Here is a 19,833-nt window from a genome sequence, read left to right as displayed (position 1 = left end):
AGTTTCCAGCTTGGCAGTGCTTTCAAGTTTTTCTCCACAAATAAAACAAAGCAAAAATCAATAGTTACTTCAATGCATTGTTTCCACTTATTGCATAAGACTTTAGTCAATGTTCTTATCAAACCAGGTAAGTATTATAACCTTTGTAGTTTGAGAAAAAGGTCTTAATTGGTATCTTTTCTTTAAAGCAAAAAAACCCAGTTGAAGAAGGCCATTCAGGTAGCGTTCCCTGAATGGAAAAATCTTAATAATTATCATAGCCTAGAATTCTTGTGCTTTCAGGTGGTTTCTACTGGTCACCAGGCCACAATGTGGTACAAATTAATATCTGGATTTGTAAATAAAAAGCCAAAACATGGTCTTAGAGACATTTGGAGCATTGAGATTAAGCATCAAATTAATGCATCTCAATGGCCACGACTTTGGTCTTGGAGGATAAGATGTACAGTTTCAGCATCTATGAGACAAACATGGTTTTTTCTTTTGCATAGAGCTTTTTGGACCCCTGTTCGTTTGCAAAAATTAGATAGCTCTAAGTCTAATAGATGTTGGCACTGTCATCTTGAGGCTGGGACATTAGATCATCTTTTATTCTATTGTCCATTCATATTATTATTTTGGAAATCAATTTGGCCTCAAATAAATAGGATGATGGATAATCCAGTAGCCTTGACTTATACTATTTTATTTGGTACAACAATGAGAGCAAAGAGTCAAATTTCATCACATAATAACAAACTTTTATTCATATTGACTGGAGTAGCAATTCAACAAATAACATACAATTGGAAAAATTATGACAGATTAAGTTATAACTTTTGGTGGAATTCGGTATGCCATACATATAAAATGGAGGGCACAATAGCAACACAGAAAGGTTATTTTGGTAAATTTCAGAAGATCTGGAGACCATTAGCAGATTTTTGTAATGAGTGATAACATTTTCCCATAATAAGATATTTGTTAAGCGGGGATGTGGGTGGGTATTATTTTATTTATCTCATAATATGTATGAATTAATTAATATTTTTGATGTATTAGATTAGATTTTCTGAAATAGATAGGGAGGGATTGGGGGGTTTCTATTTTAATTACAATTGTCATACATATTAAATGTATTACATAATATTTAAATTATTATAAAATATGACTATAAGAATGATATGCTGTATTTAAAGTGTTACATGAAGGAAAATCAAGTGTGTATTTATAAGATCATATGAATTTTTCTGATACACTTGTTGTAATATGCAAAACTGAATAAAGAAATTATTAAAAAAAAAATAAAAAGCAAAAAAACCCCAAACAAACATTCAAGGCAAAAAGGAAAAACTATAATATTAGAGTCTTGCCTGTGGCAGTTCTCCTGAAGCCACCACATCCAGCTTCCTAAATCCTTCACCAGTGGCAAAAGAATACCTCCTGGCACAACTAACAAAAAAGTTTCCAAAGTTCAAAAATAAACCAGAAATGTTCCCAAACACTCAGTTTTATAAGGGTGTTAAAGGCACTTCACTCACTTATGCACAGCTTTCTATGAGGCTTCTATCCAGCTTGGCTACTTTAGAGAGGAGCATGAATGAGAGAGCAGCTTCAAGTAGCAAAAATCTCTTCAATCCTAAACACGGCAGTTTAAGCCCACTCCATGGTTTCACCCAGCCCTGCTTCATATGACAATGGGTCACCCACCTCCATAAACTCCTGGTGTATGGACAGCTCTGGGTCAGGCAATTCTCCAGCTTCAGATGCATCTGCGATGTCCACATCAGGGCTTTTCTCAGGCTGATGGCTGCTGGGAGGCAGTATTTTGGGTTCTGCCGTGCTCATCCTGGGAAGTGCAAAGATGCTGCTTCCTCCCAGTTGCTGGTCTCTCTGCTTCTTTTACTTCTTTCTTTGCTGCCCCATTCTGGTTGGCCCAGGTGCCTCAGGCCCCACCTGTGGGTGGGGTTTGAGCCACCTGGGCCAATCAAGCCCTAAGGCCAGCCATTGAACGGATGGCTGGCCTGCTGGATGGACAGGCTTGGCACCCGTCCATCCGGCTAACTAATTTAAGGTTCGGGGAGGGGGGTGGGGGTCAATCGGGGGTTTGGGGGGGCGTTCGTGGGACAGGGGTGTGTCAATGGCAGAAAGGCCTGGGATCCATTCTACCCATATCTTAGTGGGGGTGGAGGGTTCATCTGGGCTGGAGGGCTTGCGCGCCCTCTTGCCCCATCGTAATCGGCAGGGGGAGGTGCCGCGAGGCAAGAGGGCTTAGAAACATAGAACATGACAGCAGAAAAAGTCCGATGGCCCAACAAGTCTGCCCACTCAAGAACCCTCCCTCCAACTAGTCTGCCTGCTCAAGGACCCTTTTTCCTTGGAATATCTATCGATTGGGCATAACTCCGTAGTACTCCCACCTGTTTGTCCCATCGATTCTTGAAGTCGAGCACGCTACTGGCCTCGACCACCTGCTGGGGAAGATCATTCCATCGATCAATCACCCTTTCAGTGAAGAAGTATTTCCTGGTGTCGCCATGAAATCTTCCTCCCTTAGGTTTTAGTGGATGCCCTCTTGTCGCCGTGGGACCCTTTAGAAAAAAGATTTCCTCCTCCACTTTGATGTGGTCCATGATGTATTTAAATGTTTCTATCATGTCCCCCCTTTCTCTGCATTCTTCAAGAGAATATAAGCGCAGTTTGATCAGACGTTCCTCATATGGGATGCATTTAAGTTCTGAGACCATCTTAGTGGCCATTCTCTGTATCGACTCCACTCTTTTCACATCTTTTTGATAATGTGGTCTCCAAAATTGGACACAGTACTCCAGGTGAGGTCTCACCATGGATCTGTATAACGGCAGTATTACTTCCGGTTTCCTGCTGATAAAGCTCCTTCTGATGCAACCCAGCATTTGTCTGGCTTTCGCTGAAGCTTTCTCCACCTGATTAGCAGCTTTCATATCATCCCGGATGAGAACTCCCAAGTCCCTTTCTGCAATAGTTCTTGTTAAGTTTTCGCCGTTTAAGGTGTATGTTTTGCGTGGATTTCCACTCCCAAGGTGCATCACTTTACATTTCTTGGTATTAAAGTTTAGTTGCCAAGTACTGGACCATTTTTCCAATACAAGCAGGTCTTGCTCCATAGTGTTGGGCCTCGTTGTACTATCAGGTTCTGAGGCCGTGCCCACAACACTGCATAGTTTAGCGTCATTGGCAAATAGTGTACTTTTGCCTCGGAGCCCCTGAGTCAGATCCCCAACAAAGATATTAAATAGCAGCGGGCCCAAGACCGAGCCTTGCGGCACTCCGCTGATCACTCTTGTTTAATAACCTTCGGTGTGGAACACTATCGAAAGACTTACTAAAGTACAAATACACTATGTCCAGGGATTCACCTTCATCCAGTTTTTTTGTAACCCAATCAAAGAAGCTTATCAGGTTAGATTGACAGGACCTTCCCGTTGTAAAGCCATGCTGGTGGGGTTCTCTTAATCTTTCATCATCCATGAACGCGTCTAATCTGTTCTTAATCAATTTTTCCATGAGTTTACTCACTATTGATGTGATACTCATCGGTCTATAATTTTCAGGCTCCATCCTACCTCCCTTTTTGTGGAGCGGGATAACGTTTGCAATTTTCCAGTCTAGGGGTACTTTTCCCTTGCTCAGGGAAAGATTGAAGAGCATGGCCAGCGGCTCTGCCAGGATATCACTCAATTCTCGAAGTACTCTAGGGCAGTGTTCTTCAACCTTTTTACACCTATGGACCGGTGGAAATAAAATAATTATTTTGTGGACCGGCAAACTACTAAGACTGAAATTTTAAAAAAACCAAACATTTCCACCCCGTCTCTGCGAGCTCGGTCCCCGCAAGCCATCTGATCCCATCCGCACAAGCCTCGGTTATGATTTTATATTGAACGTATTTTATTAAAGTATGAAAAGAAACAATATTCTGTACAATTGTCATTTTATAAATACAAATATAAAGAGCAAGGACCAATAAAACCCCTGTCTCCCCTCCCATTCACATATCAAGAAAACTGAATAAGCCAAATTATTACAGAATGCTACACAGAAATATCATGCTAACAGAATACTGCGGTCACACATGACAGGAATAGTGTTAGGAGAGTACAACTAGGGCAACTGCCCCCTAGTCAGAGAGAGAGCCCTAAGCCAGTTGGAAACTAAAGAAGCCCTGCCTGGGCTTTGCAGTCCCTAGTCATGTCGCTAACAGGATATATAGTTCAAATCTGATATATTCTAATGACAAAATAGAAATAAAATTATTTTTTCTACCTTTATTGTCTGCCTATTTTGTATATGTTTATCCCAGTTTCTGCTTTCTTCTGTCTTTTCTTAATTTTCTTTCCAAGGTCTTCAGTTTATCTGCCACTTCTGTTCCTTCCTATTACTCCAATATCCAGAACCTCCTTTTTCTTGTTACTGCATCCACCCCGTGTCTAGCATCTTCCACCTACTCAGTCAAGTCTGCTTTTTTCCTCCATCCTACAAACTCCATGTCCAGCATCTTCCTGTGTTCTTTTTTCTTCCCGTTGCTGAGCCAGCCAGCCAACTCACCATCTACCCATCCCATTCCAGTACCTCCCCTCTTTTCCCCATCTTAATCCAGCAGATACCTTCCATCATCCTACTCCCTCCATTCCTTATTCAGCATCTTCTCCTTATCTCCCTATTTCCCCTTAACCATGTCCAGCATATCCCTTCTGTCTCCCTACTCTCTCTACCCACGCCCAACATCTTACTTCTGTCTTCATACTTCATTCTCGTGTTCAGCATTTTCCATGTCTCTCTGCCCCCTGCAAGGTCCAGCATCTGTCTTTGTGTCCCTATTCTTCCAACTCCCACCTAGTTCTAATAACTATCCTCCCCCAAGGGGATCCACTATCTCCCTTCTGTCCCACCAACACCCCCCCGGGTCTACCATCCCCTTCCCACAACATGTATATCACATTTTTCCCTCTCTTCATAATCCAGCATCTCTTATTCCCTCCCTTGGCTGCTGGCCCCGATCGACTCTTCCAGCACTCGATTGCTATCAGCCCTGCCTTTGACTCTGGTCCTGCTAAATTGGGCAGGACTCTCCATGCCCTGGCATCTCTTCCTGCCTCCCTCCCTCTCTTTACTCCATGCTCTGGCATAGAGCATATTCAATTCCTGTAGCACTAGACTCTGAAACCAATTGAACATGAAGTTAATCTAATGCTGCATCCTCATCCATCAGGTTTCTAGGTACTATCAAGGAGTAGTGGAATGTCCTGGCAAGTAGGCCTGCTGCCCCACACGCAAGCTCTTTACCTGCTGCTGTCAAGGATCTGGCTGTATTTGTCAGAGGGGGATCTGCCAAAGTTCGACCCTTTCCTTTGATCTGCACATATGTAATGAGCCATTGCATTAACAAAAAAAGTGAGGGCACAGATTAAAGCTCCCCAGGGGTTAAAAACAAATCCAAGAAGCTGAAAAGATTAGTGAAACAAACGGTTGTTTATGCATCTGCACTGGTAGCAAAGAATGTGCCTGCTGGCCCTCCCAAAGTCAAGTCAAAAGAGTTTTTCGAAGGGTCTCCTTCTGCCGCTCTGCTGCTGTTTTCTCTCTAGCTCTAGCGTGAACCTTTTTGTTGAGCTATCACCTGTTAAATTTCAGTTCAGAATCTTGTCTTGCTAGGCACAGCGGGGCCTCGATATAGCAGTCATTCTTATAAGCTGCCGGCGGCTGCCCTAAAATTTTCTCTGCCGCAACTTCTGGTTTCCAACAGCGCAGATCGCCACAGATTGAAAGCTTCAGGGCAGCCGCCGGCAACGTGTGAGAATGGCTGCCGTGTTGGGACCCTGCTGAAAAGTAACAGATCAGGAAGCGAGGGAGATAGAGAGAAGGGAAGAGAAATTCAGACCGCGGTGCCCAAGGCAGCTGCCCTCTTTGTTCCCCCCTAACGCCGGCTCTGGAGCCCCCTTAACAATTTCAGGCCCTAGGCAGTTGCCTCCTGGGCCTACCCTTAATCCGGCCCTATCAGCAATAACAAAGACCAAACCTACCCTACCTTCAGTTGTGGTCCAGCTAAATCAGACTGCAAGAACGAAGACAGAAACCGCGGGACCTTTCCTCTTGCCTTCATTGCTATTCGTTATAAGCTCTGCCAGTCTCAATCCTGCCCCTCAAAAACAGGAAGTCAATTCAGAGGAGGGTGGGATCAAGATCGGTAAAGCCTATAGCGATGCAGGCAAGAGGAAAAGTCCTGGGGATTCTGTCTTTGTTTTTGCTCTTTAATCTGGACCTGCCACCACCACCGCTGCTATACACCCGGCTGCGTCGATCTCGCCGGCCCTGCGTGGACCGGCAGGAATTTTCTGCGGACCGGCACCGGTCCGCGGACCGGCGGTTGAAGAACACTGCTCTAAGGTGTAGATTGTCCGGCCCATAGCTTTGTTCACATTTATTTTTGATAGCTCACAGTAGAACATAAGAACATAAGCAGTGCCTCTGCCGGGTCAGACCAGAGGTCCATCCCGCCCAGCAGTCCGCCCCCGCGGCGGCCCAACAGGTCATGACCTGCCTTAATCACCAGAAGGGGCCCCCTTGCCCCCTAAGTTTCTCATCGATCAGGCTTTTTGATCGTCCAAGTACCCATTTAGGCCACTTTTTAGACGTTTGGGGTTTTTTTTTATTATGAGTCCCTTAATAAATATAAATAATCCTTTTAGTAAATGTTCTCTAGATACGTGGAAAAGTGTTAGGAAAAAAATTATAGGTAGAGAAAAATGTATTTCCCCCCCCTATATTATATGTATAAGATTTTATACCAGATAGGGAGGGGGAATCTTTAAGTGGGAGGTAAAAGGGTTAAGATGTTTTGGCCAACTAATTGAGGAAGGGGAGGTAAAAGCTTTTATAGACATTCAGGATCAATATCAACTAGAAGCGAGAGATCTTTTCCCTTATCTACAGACAAAAATTACATATTGACATATAAGGGGAAGAGTAATGGAGTTTTAAAGAAAACTGAATTTGAAAAAGGGTTAAGGGAACCAGTGGTAAAAGGGTATATCTCTTGGTTATATAAAATTATAAATGAAGATAAAGCAATCAAAACGTCATACATGAAAGCATGGGAAAAAGACCTGGGGAAGGAATGGTCCATAGACGAATGGAGGTTAATTGTATCACATATTTTCCAGACAGCTAGAGCTGCCACCTTGGTGGAAAATGCTATTAAACTCCTAGTACGCTGGTACACTACCCCGGTTTTAATTAGTAAATGTACCAAGTAGAGTGATGCTACCTGTTGGAAAGGATATGGTAGAAGTAATGTCAAAGGGTACAGAGATTTTGGGAACAAGTATTTGACTATGCGAGCAGATTAATTCAGAGTCCACTTAAGCTGAATGCTGAAAGGGCACTGTTGGGAATAAGAATAGAAGGCTTAACATCCTCTCAATCTAAACTTTCGGACTTGGCGTTTACAGCTGCCAGATTGACATTAGCTCAGCAATGGCATATGCTAGATGTACCTACATTAAGAGATATGAGGGAACGTCTGGGAATAGTCTGTGAGAAATATAGACTATCGTCCTTGTTAACAAGTTCAAGTTTCAAGTTTCAAGTTTATTAAGTCTTGATGAATCGCCTATAAATTTGCTAGGCGATGTACAATAAAAATAACATGTATTAATAAATGAAACAAGTACAATATTAAAAATGACATAAAATCGACATTAACAAATCAGTGGGCAAAGTTTAATGATATATGGGAGAGTTATATCCAAATGGAAAAAGAAGCTCTATGAAAGAATTGAAAGGTATATTCTTATAGATTGGGGATCCAGGTCCCCTGGGAGAGGGGGTGGGGGTGGTAGGAGATGGGATTATTTTAATAGTAGGATAGCTAAGTTGCATTATCTTTATTAGTTTATTAAGATTGTGAATTACATTCAATGATTATGTGTTGTAGTGAGATTATTGTATTAAAATTATTAAATAAATATTTTTTTAAAAAAAGAAAAATATATATAAACTATAAAGGAACCTCAGTACAGAAGAAAAAAAAATAGCCTTACTGGGTCAGACTAATGGTCCATCAAGCCAAGTGGCCCGTTCTCACGGTGGCCAATCCAGATTACTAGTACCTGGCCAAAACCCAAGTAGTAGCAATATTCCATGCTATTGATACAGGGCAAGCAGTGGCTTGCCCCATGTCTTTCTCAATAACAGACTATGGACTTTTCCTCCAGGAACTTGTCCAAAGCTTTCTTTAAACCAGCTACACTATCCGCTCTTACCACATCCTCTAGCAGCGCGTTCCAGAGCTTAACTATTCTCTGAGTGAAAAAAAATTCCTCCTATTGGTTTTTAAAAGTATTTCCTTGTAACTTCATTGAGTGTCCCCTAGTCTTTGTAATTTTTGACGGAGTGAAAAATTGATCCGCCTATACCCATTCTACTCCACTCAGGATTTTGTAGACTTCAATTCTGTCTCCCCTCAGCTGTCTCTTTTCCAAGCTGAAGAGCCCTAACCGTTTTAGTCTTTCCTCATATGAGAGGAGTTCCAACCCCTTTACCATCTTGGTCACTCTTCTTTGAACCTTTTCTAGCGCTACTATATCTTTCTTGAGATAAGGAGAACAGAACTGAACGCAATACTCCAGATGAGGTTACACCATGGAGCAATGCAGGGGCATTATAACATTCTTAATCTTGTTACCCATCTCTTTTTTAATAATTCCTAGCTTTCTGATTGCTTTTTTGGCCACCGCCATACTTTGGCCAGAAGGTTTCATCGTATTGTCTACGATGACACCCAGATCCTTTTCTTGGGCGCTAATCCCCAAAGTGGACTCTAGCATCCGGTAACTGTGATTCAGGTTATTCTTCCCAATGTGCATTACTTTGCATTTGTCCACATTAAATTTCATCTGCCATTTGGACGCCCAGCTTTCAATTTCCTAAGGTCCGCCTGCAATTTTTCACAATCTGCATGCATTTTAACAACTTTGGACAGTTTAGTGTCATCTGCAGATTTAATCACCTCACTCGTCATTCCAATTTCCAGATCATTTATAAATAAGTTAAATAGCACCGGTCCCAGTACAGACCCCTGCGGCACTCCACTGTTTACTCTCCTCCATTGAGAAAAATGACCATTTAACCCTACCCTCTGTTTTCTATCTGATAACCAATTCCTAATCCACAACTGAACTTTGCCACCTATACCATGGCATTTTCATTTTCTTAGGAGCCTCTCATGAGGAACTTTATCAAAAGCTTTCTGAAAATCTAGATACACAATATCAACCGGCTCACCTTTATCCACACCTTTAAAAAAGTCAAGCAAATTGGTGAGGCAAGATCTCCCTCGGCTGAGCCCATACTGACTCCGTCTCATTAAATCATGTTTGTCTACTTGCTCCTCAACATGGCTCTGTCTTGGGAGGGGGAGCACATCCTAGCCTGGCTGTTTAGCATAGACCCATCTCTGGATGTTCATTTCTGGTTGGAGAGTGTGCTGCTGTCTAGTGGTTTGACTTGGCCCCTTCTCTGGTTATGTGTGGTTCTGCTTGGAGATTCCACATGGCTCTCATTTGGTGGTCCTTGCATGGCTCCATTACTGAAAGCTGCACAGCTCGGTTGCTGGAAGTCGCACTCAGCCCAGGATTTGGCTCACCCGTGATACTCTATTCTGGCACAATGCTTCTTCCTTTTGTTGGCTGTTGGGCACAGTCCTTCTCTCAAATGTGTTTTCATTTCCAGCTGATGTGACACTTCCCTTTGCAGTTCAGTGTGGATTTTTGGCTAACATCCATCTCAGTAAAGGCAAACATAGCTCATTCCTGGTTATCTGATTATGGACTCTTATTTTTTGGCCGGGTCCACTTTAAATTATGGAGTTTCTCTCCCTTCGAGCCATTTGAATTTCCATTGGACGTTGCTTGATATTTCATGTTTGGCTGTGCCTTCTTGTCTTTCTCAAATGCTCCAGCTGAGCGGGTTCAGTCTGTTAGGCTCTGTTCTTTGTTGGTCATGGCTTGGCGTTTTCATTTGATGTACTGAGTGAGACAGGTCTGACTCTTTGGAAGCCTGGCATGTTCTTTCCAGTTTTTTCCTTTGATAGGATGGCTGTTTTGTTCATGTTTATGCTCCTTCTCTGAGATTGTTCTTCCATTGATTTTGGAGACAACAGTTGCTCTGTGGTCCGTTTGTTAGTTCCTTGGGGAACCATAGACTGCTTGGATTGGTGTCTCATTCTTTCTACATTCTGCTCTCTATCCTGCCCTCCTGAAGACTTCTGTGCTACATCCCACTTGTTTCTAGATTCATCTACTGCTGATGACAAGGAAGGAAAAATTATGTTCTTATCTGATAATTTTCTTTCCTTTAGGTCACAGCAGATGAATCCAGGGTCCCACCCTTTCTGTGCCTTTCAATTTCTTCTTTACTCCATAGAGATTGGCCCTGTGGACTGCCTGTATTTGGAATTGTTGTCGGTGGCGTGCAGTAGAACTTTGAAGAGGGAGTTCTTTGCTGACTTGTTTTTCTAGTTGATCCTGCTTCTTTATTACGAGGAATACTGATTTACCAAAGAGCATACCATCTTGTATATGACAGAGCTCCATTTTGCGTTCTCTATCTCTACCTGTTGGTGAATGGTCATAATTTACTCATCTCTGGATTCATTTGCTGTAACTAAAAGAAAGAAAATTATCAGATAAGAATATGATTTTTCCTTCCTACCTAGATGCCTTTAGCCAAAATAGGCTTTTTATCTACAGGTGTTTGTTTTGCATGGAATAGTTACTGTTATGTCACTTCTTATCTGTATTGTGTTTTACAGGGTCACATAGATTCAGATGGAGAGTTGATTTTGAAGATATATTATCTACCTGGAATACCTGAGGCCTTCTTCTGTACCTTCCAGATACAAGTGGGTCATCTGGAGCCAGAGGACATTATCGTAAAGGGGGAAGGAATTTTCCCTAGAATATTTCTGGATCTACCAAGAAACATAAAAAGTAAGTATGGTAATAAGTACGGTAATCTTGGTATATTCATTACAATATGACAGCACTGAAAATGGTGGCAGGAAGAGGCAAGAACATTGGATTCTCCTTTCTGTACTGGATATTATAAGGAGCGGGTTAGATCATGGGACATCATATTTTATGGTGTTCTTAGATGTTTCCGCTGCGTTTGATACAATTAATCATCAAATTTTATTAGGAAGATTACAAGCATTGGGAATTTCAGGGAAAATCTTGCTGTGGGTTTTTTTTTTTTTTGGAAGATTGTTCTTTTTGCATAGAGGCAAACAGGAAGAGGTCAGATTGGTCCTCCATGCTGTGCGGGGTTCCTCAGGGATCTGCACTGTCAGCGGTTTTGTTTAATATTTACCTGCTCCCTTTATGTAAGGCATTGCGTAAGTTAGGAGTTAGGTTTCATCTTTATGCGGACGATATTCAATTTATGATTCCAGCTGAAAAATCGCAGGATGAAGCGGTCTCATATTTGAATGACTGCTTTGCTGTCATTTGGGATTGGATGATGCAAAACCATCTATAATCGAATGTTGCAAAAACTGAAGTATTATTTTTGGCCCGTGGAAAGAACTTGGCATTGTGTTCCTCTGAAATTTCCCTAGCAGGTGAAGTCATTGAAGTACGACAGCAATGTAGGTATCTGGGAATCATGCTTGATTCATCTTTGTCATTTAAGGCCCATATTACTGGGTAACAAAACAGCTAGACTTGGGAGAATCTGTGGACGTTGTATACCTAGACTTCAGCAAAGCTTTCGATAGTGTCCTGCATCGCAGGCTGTTGAGCAAGATGAAATCAATGGGGCTGGAAGAAACACTAACTACATGGGTCAATGACTGGCTGAGTGGCAGACTTCCGAGGGTGGTAGTTAACGGTACCCTCTCTAAAACATCGGAGGTGACCAGTGGAGTACCGCAGGGCTCAATCTTGGGCCCGCTCCTTTTCAACATATTCATAGGGGATCTAACTCAGGGGCTTCAAAGTAAGATATCGTTATTCACTGACGACGCCAAACTATGCAATATAGTGAGAGACGGCAATTCACCCGATAGTATAACACAGGACCTACATTTGTTGGAGCTTTGGTCCTCGACCTTCAACGCTAAGAAATGCAAGATCATGCACCTCGTCAGCAGAAATCCGTGCAGAACTTACACCTTGAATGGTGAGACCTTAGCTAGAACTTCAACAGAACGAGACTTGGGAGTGATCATCAGCGCAGACATGAAAACTGCTGATCATGTGGAGAAGGCTTCATCTAAGGCAAGACAGTTGTTAGGTTGCATCCGCAGGAGTTTCGTCAGCCGGAAGCCTGAAGTCATAATGCCATTATACAGAACCATGGTGAGACTTCATTTGGAATACTGTTTGCAATTCTGGAGGCCACACTACCGAAAAGATGTGCTGAGAGTAGAGTCGGTGCAACGGATGGCCACCAGGATGGTCTTGGGGCTCAAGGATCTATCGTACGAGGAAAGGCTGAAAAATTTGCGGCTATACTCACTCGAGGAACGTAGGGAGAGAGGAGACATGATTGAGATGTTTAAGTATATTATCGGCCGTATCGAGATGGAAGAAGAGATTCTCTTTCTCAAAGGACCCTCAGCCACAAGAGGGCATCCGCTCAAACTCAGGGGCAGGAAATTTCATGGCGACACCAGGAAATATTTCTTTACCGAGAGAGTGGTTGATCCTTGGAACGAGCTCCCGGTGCAGGTGATCGAGGCAAACAGCATGCAAGAATTTAAGAGCAAATGGGATGCCCATGTGGGATCCCTTAGAGGGTTAAGCCAAGGGAACCTGTCACCAAGAGTGGGATCCCTAGGATAGTAGACTTGGGGGTGGATCAGTAGAGTGGGCAGACCTGATGGGCTATGGCCCTTATAATAATAATAATAATAACAGCTTATATACCGCAGTACCATGAAGTTCTATGCGGTTTACAAAAGATTAAGTAAAGGTACAAATTGACTGACTTTTAAAAGGGTAGAAGAAAGAGAGTAATAGGACATGAAATTAATTGTTAAGGAGAAAGTGATCAATAGGACAAGTTAATCGCTATTGAGGGGAGAGAAAGAGTGGATCAGCTGTCTAGATGCTTTAGGCATTTCCTAAATTCCTCATAAGTAGTGGGCGAAAGTAATTGATCTAGTTCTTTACCCCATGATGCTGCTTGGTGTTCATGGTGTTTTTTCAGTATGCAACCTTTCACTGGGGGGAAACGAAGTTGTAATGTGAGCTTCTCTTGTGTCTATTGGCAGAGAAGGAGAAAAGGTCAGTAATGTATTTAGGGGCAAGTCCGTGTAATGCTTTAAAGCAGAAACAGGTGAACTTGAACTTTAAACGTGCCTCCATCGGCAACCAATGCAGCTGCCGGTAGTAGGGTGTCACGTGATCAAATTTCTTTAGTCCAAAGATCAGTCTAACTGCCGCATTTTGCATCAGTCGTAGGCATTGCATATTCTTATCTGCCGTCATCTTCTATGTTTCTATGTTTCTATTAAGGGTGTGATTTCCAGTGTGTTTTCAAGCTGCGGTTATTGAGGAGGTTGCGTGATTATTTATCGAATGTCAACTTTCGCACAGTTGTCACGTTATTGATAACATTGCTGCTTGATTATTGCAACTCTGTTTATTTAGGGCTGCCTAAATGTGTTTACACATGACATAGAATGCTGTCACCTACCTGATTGCTCATGTTTTGAAATTAGATCATATTACTCTGATATTACGCGCGCTTCATTTGCTGCCCATTGGGATGCGAGTAGAATTTAAGATTCTGTGTTTGATGTTTAAGGTGCTTCAAAGTAATTGTCCTTCAGTTGTTGCGCTTTTTTGATAGCATTCTCCTTCCCGTGAGTTATGGTTGGCTGACAGCCTGAGATTGGAAATTCCATCTTTAGTAACTGTGAAACTTGCTGGCAATCATAAATCTATGCTGTCTGTCCAGAGCCTGGTATTGTGGAATGCCCTGTTAGTTTCAATGCGTCAGTTGATCATGCTTTGTCAATTTAGAAAAGAAGTAAAAACTGTGTTATTTGAATGCGCTTTTGGTACCAGCTGTGAGTGTTTATGAGATTCTGCTTCTTTATGTTAGTCTGGGCCGTAATTGCACTGAACTGTCTTTTTGAAGATATATTTTGTGATTGTGTATAGATGCCTAGGTGTTTTTATTACAATTTTGTTGTTTTGTCATTCAACCCACATTAAAACTTCTGGGAGTAATAATTGACAGAGGCTGTACCATGCAACCACAAATCTGAACATTCTTCGACAGGAAGCATTTCCTACTTTTGGTACAATCTCTTATCCTTGGACTTATAGACTACTGTAACATACTATACTCCCATGCCCAGCGACCATGATAAAACAATTACAAACAAAACAAAACACAGCCCTGAGACTCGTCTACTCACTGAAAAAATATGATCATATCACAGAGGCATACCATGACTCACACTGGCTTCCAATAAAAGCAAGAGTACACTTCAAATTCTACTGCCTACTTTTCAAGGCTATTAACGGAGAAAGTCCGTTGGAATTGGAATAACCAACTAATTCAATCCTCTTCAACCAGGCATAGGAGAACCCACTCACTATTCACACATCCATCATCCAAAAATGTCAAACGAAAAAAACTATATGACAATCTAATAGCCTCCAAAGCAGCTAAACTGGACAGACAAATCACCACTCTGTTATCATCGACCACAAACTACAAAACCTTCAAGAAAGATATTAAAACCATACTCTTCAAAAAATACATAAAACCCATCTAGCACGACCAGTCCCTATCCAACCCTCTCTATACCCTTAATACTCTCTAATGTGCTTCTATCTATTCTCTAATGTGCTTCTATATACCCTTAATACTCTCTAATGTGCTTCTATATACCCTTAATACTCTCTAATGTTCTTCTATCTACCCATCAAAGTCTAAAATGCTTCTAATTTACCCAATACTTATCTCCTTAAGATCTTAACTTCTCTTTGGTAATTCTTATTACCCAACATTTATCACCTTAAGATCTCAACAACTCTTTGGTACTTCTTAAGTAAATATTATAACATCGCTTATGCTGTTCCTGCAAACTTTTAATGTAATTCTTGATAACTTTGATATAATCCGCCTTGATCCGCAAGGCATTGGCGGAATAGAAATCACTAATGTAATGTAATGTATTTTATTGCTTGTCATTTGCTGATTTTGTATGTTTGCATTGTTCCTCGTCTAGATTTGTAGATAGGCAGGTTACAAATAATTTTAAATAAAATAAATAAATAAATAAATAAGTATAACCTTTATGATGAGTATCTTTATTATTTACTTTAACCATTTTTCCAATATCATGATTGCAGTAAAAATAGTTTTAAATTGTTTATGGTTTTCTTGTTTTTAAGGAATGACCAGTATAGAGGTTTGGTAAATCCAGTGGAATTCTGGTCAGTGGAAACAGTGGAATTCTGGTCACATTAAGATATCACTTCCAGCTCATATTCAGACTCCTTCTTGGTAGATTCCTAGACCAACACTAGTATGCAGATTTTAAACAAAATGTCCCCCATCAAATCAAGACAAATGAGGAACAAAAATTTGGAAGGCTGGTTTGACGCCGAGCTAGGAACAGTGAAACGGGAGCGACAAAAACTTGAAAGACAATGGTTGAAATCAGGAGATAGTAAAGGGAGAGAAAATTGGAGACTAAAATTAAAAGAATACAAAAAACTAATAACATTAAAACGCACTAATTTTTAAGCACAAAAAATTGGTTTTCCAAACACCAACATTAGAAATCTTTTTAAAATAGTCAACAATCTTTACGACATACAGTCCTTTTCCTGCCCTACCCTAGACTCCCCACCATCAGCCGATGCTCTGGCTGAATTTTTTAACAACAAAATCATCAACCTGAGATCCATCCTATCAGTTGCTACTACCAATCATTTGAACTACCCAGTTGCCCAACACAAAGACGAACCTAGGGTAGATATGACCTAGAGTACTTTTACTACCCCTACCTGGCAACAATTCTGCAAATTTTATTCAAAATACGCTGATTCTTACTGCAAATTAGACTGTTGCCCACCAAACATTATGAAAATTGCTCCAGTCGCCTTCAAAGCCAAGTTACATAATTGGCTTTCCTCTCTTCTGTCGGGCACTTTTCCCGAGGTCTTAGGTTAGATTCTGATCACACTAATTGTAAAAAATCCCAAGGAATCCATTAAATTGACATCGAATTACAGACCTATCGTGAGCATTCCCTTATTTGTAAAGCTGATGGAAGGTTTGGTTAACCAGGATCTAGTAACCTATCTGGATAAATTCAGCATACTACAAGATAACCAGTCAGGTTTTTGTTCTGGGTTTAGCACTGAAACAGTTATTGCCTCATTGCTAGATTCCCTCCATAGCTTATTTAGTCAGAGTACAAGTGCACTAGTCCTGCAATTTGTTTAAGTAATGCCTTCGACTTAGTCGATCATGTTATCCTAATCGACTGTTTGGAGTCAATTGGACTTTCAGGCAATGTGTTAAAATAGTTTTTTGAGGGTTTTTTGAGTAAACGTTCGTACCAAGTTTATAGTGACAATAAACAATCCTTCAGCTGGGTAAGCTCATATGGAGCTCCCCCCCCTATCCCCTACCCTGTTTAACATTTACCTAGCCTCATTGGGGAATCTATTGCAAAGTTTAAAAGTCAAATTTTATATCTATGCCGATGACATCACCATAGTTTTTCCCCTAACAAACCTGACTTCTGAGACGAAAAATCATCTGGCATCTATTTTAAAGCAAATTGAACTATGGATGACTGAATTCAAATTGAAACTCAACTCAGAAAAAAACAAATTCTTTCTGCAAGTCCGAATAATAAAATCAAAGATTTATCAATTTCCTTGAATAGACAAGACTTCCCTATTGACAATTCCATAAAAATTCTGGGAGTAACTCTGGATCGTTACCTTGCTCTAGATGCACACACTGAGTTACTAGTTAGAAAAGGCTTCTCGACATTATGGAAACTAAGAACCATCAGAAAGTACTTTAATGCAACTTCATTCCGTTTACTGGTGCAATCCTCCATTCTAAGCCTGTTCGATTACTGTAACATCATTTACTTGGGGTCTTTCAAGAATACCATTCAAAGACTCCAAATTATTCAAAATTCGGCAGTTCGATTAATCTTTGGTTAAAAAAAAAAAAAGGGAACATATAACTCCCTATTTTCAAAAACTTCATTGGCTGCCCCTGGAAACAAGAGTCCTATTCAAATTTGCCTGTCTTTGTTTCAAATCTATTATTGGTTCAGCCCCTATGTACTTAGATTGCTCTATTAGGCCTACACGCAGAGTTCACATGTTTATCCATCCAACAATTAAGGCCTGCCGATACAAAAGATACTTGTACAGAACACTTGCTTTCCAAGCAGGTCAACAGAACGATTGGCTGGGTAACATTATCACGTACTCCTCATCCTATCTAAGTTTTAGAAAACTAGTAAAAACAAACTTGTTCAACTGATTTGTAACCTAAGAACCCTTAAACTCCTATCTCTTTATACTCTAACCGACTTGTAACCTAAAAACTCTTAAACCTTATCTCTGTACTCTGCCTACATGTATTCGATGACTTGGAGGAGTGTGTGGTGCGGTGGTTGAAGCTACAGCCTCAGCACCCTGGGGCTGTGGGTTCAAATCCCGCGCTGCTCCTTGTGACCCTGGGCAAGTCACTTAATCCTCCATAGCCCCAGGTATGTTAGATAGATTGTGAGCCCACCGGGACAGATAGGGGAAATGCTTGAGTACCTGATTGTAAAACCGCTTAGATAACCTTGATAGGCGGTATATAAAATCCTAATAAACTTAAACTTAAACTTAAACTTTACATTATGCCTTTCTTCGCTGATTGTCCAGCTCTTCTTATTGTAAACTGCCTTGAACTATTATGGCTTTGGCAGTATATAAGAATAAATTATTATTATTATAAACATTAATCTCAATATTCAGCCAGTGGCAGTCAGTGTTTCTTTAAATTCTGTTCCCCTACAGCCTGAATTAGGCCTGATGTTCAGTGCCAGCACTTATGTGGGTACCAGCACTAAATATTCATGTTCTGGTCAAGCCCAGAATGTATGCAAGCAGGTGCTATATTCTACCCATTACCCAGTTAACTAATTGGGTAGTGGGCTGAATATTGGGAGGATATACCTGATCTTCCACCAAGAGCACTCTTGGCCTCATCCCATCCAAGATCAGCTCCCCCAAGATAGACCCCGCTCTCAACCTCCCCCCAGATCAGGCACTTATGATAGAACTTCCCTTCCAAACTCCCTAAGATCAGGCACTCTCAGGAGAGTCTCCACTCCAAAGAAAAGACAGTCCCTCTCCCTGCCCCTCCCTCCCCAATTCTTCAACATATGTCTTGGTTCCAATTCCCTCTGATCACTCTTCCTGGTCCCCCACATCCAAGATCAGCTTCCTCAAGCAGAACTCCTTATCCCACATCAAAATAGGCCTAGGCCACTATAAAACTTCCCTAGTGGTCTAGAGGTAGTCCAAGCAGTAGCAATGTCCAGTTGCTCCTGCCCTTGCTGGTGCTGAGTTTCAATATGGTAGCTGCAACCTTTAATGGTAATCTTATGGTACTAATGCTAGAGTCCTGACCCTTATAATTAATACTGTGAAATTACAGCTGACAAGGGCAAAAACAGTTAGGCATTGTTCCTGCCTGGACTAATCCCTAGACCACTAGAGAGCTTTTAAGATAGCCTGGGGTTGGTGGTGGTGGGGGGGGGATGATTATGAGTGAGAGATGCTGCTCTTGTTAAGGGGGTTCAGGAGGAGGCATACTTTTGTGTAGCAGGTTCAGGAGAGTGATCTGTCTTGTGGGTGCTTAACCTTGAGGGAGGTCAGAAGGGATGGTCTTTCTTAGAAGGGGGTGATCTTGGATAGGAGTTTAGTTGATGTGATCCATTTAGAGAAGGGATGACCTTCAGTGTGGATGACCAGGAAGGGTGATCAAAGCGGACTGTAACTAGGGGACATGTTGGGGAATCGGAACAGAGTGGAAGTGGCAATGACAGCAACTCAGAAGTTATGTGGGTGAGGGATGATATTCAGCATCACCATGGCTAAACAAATTTGGACAGCCTTTATGTAGTCCTGTCTGCCTGTTAGCTACTGTATAGTACGTATTAGCATTGAATATGACCTGGGTCCACATAACTGCTGGCTCCTCCCCAACTCTACTTCTAGGATGCCTCAGCAATGCCTAGATTCAATATATATGGTTAAAGCCAATATTCAGTAGCAGTACCTCATGTCAAGTGTCAAGTACTACTGATTATTGGTGGCTGGCCAGCTCAGTGTGGTTTAAGCGAGCAGGACCACTTGGAGAATGGTTAAACTCTGGAACGTGTTGCCAGAGATTCTGGTAAGAGCGGATAGTGTAGCTGGTTTTAAGAAAGGTTTGGATAATTTCCTGGAAAAAGTCCATAGTCTGTTATTGAGAAAAACATGGGGCAAGCCACTGCTTGCCCTGGATCAGTAGCATGGAATGTTGCTACTTTTTTGGGTTTTTGCCAGGTACTAGTGACCTGGATTGGCCACCATGAGAACAGGTTACTGGGTATGATGGACATGAATATCGACCCCTAAGAGCCCAATATTCATTAGTACTTATTATAGCAGCGGCTGTCACTATATGGATAAATGCTCTGTGATTTTTAAGCAACATTATATGGATAGTAGTACTGAAAATTGCTACAGATTGCCTAGGAATGCTCATAGAAACTCTGTG

At 41.6% G+C, this 19,833-nt stretch overlaps 1 protein-coding gene across 7 annotated transcripts in view; it reads left to right on the top strand.

The window, feature by feature from the left end:
• HYDIN (HYDIN axonemal central pair apparatus protein) overlaps positions 1-19,833 on the top strand; it is a 1,718,235-nt gene that overhangs the window by 700,482 nt on the left and 997,920 nt on the right. For all 7 annotated transcript variants that reach the window (XM_033943280.1, XM_033943278.1, XM_033943277.1 and 4 more), the window contains one exon: positions 10,829-11,006. In XM_033943280.1, the coding sequence (XP_033799171.1) occupies positions 10,829-11,006 (178 nt within the window). The remainder of the gene's footprint in view (positions 1-10,828; positions 11,007-19,833) is intronic.

The sequence above is a fragment of the Geotrypetes seraphini genome, chromosome 4, assembly GCF_902459505.1.
Source record: "Geotrypetes seraphini chromosome 4, aGeoSer1.1, whole genome shotgun sequence".
Classification (NCBI taxonomy): Eukaryota; Metazoa; Chordata; class Amphibia; order Gymnophiona; family Dermophiidae; genus Geotrypetes; species Geotrypetes seraphini.
Note: the sequence above shows the minus strand (reverse complement) of the source record. Positions and strands in the feature narration are given on the sequence as shown.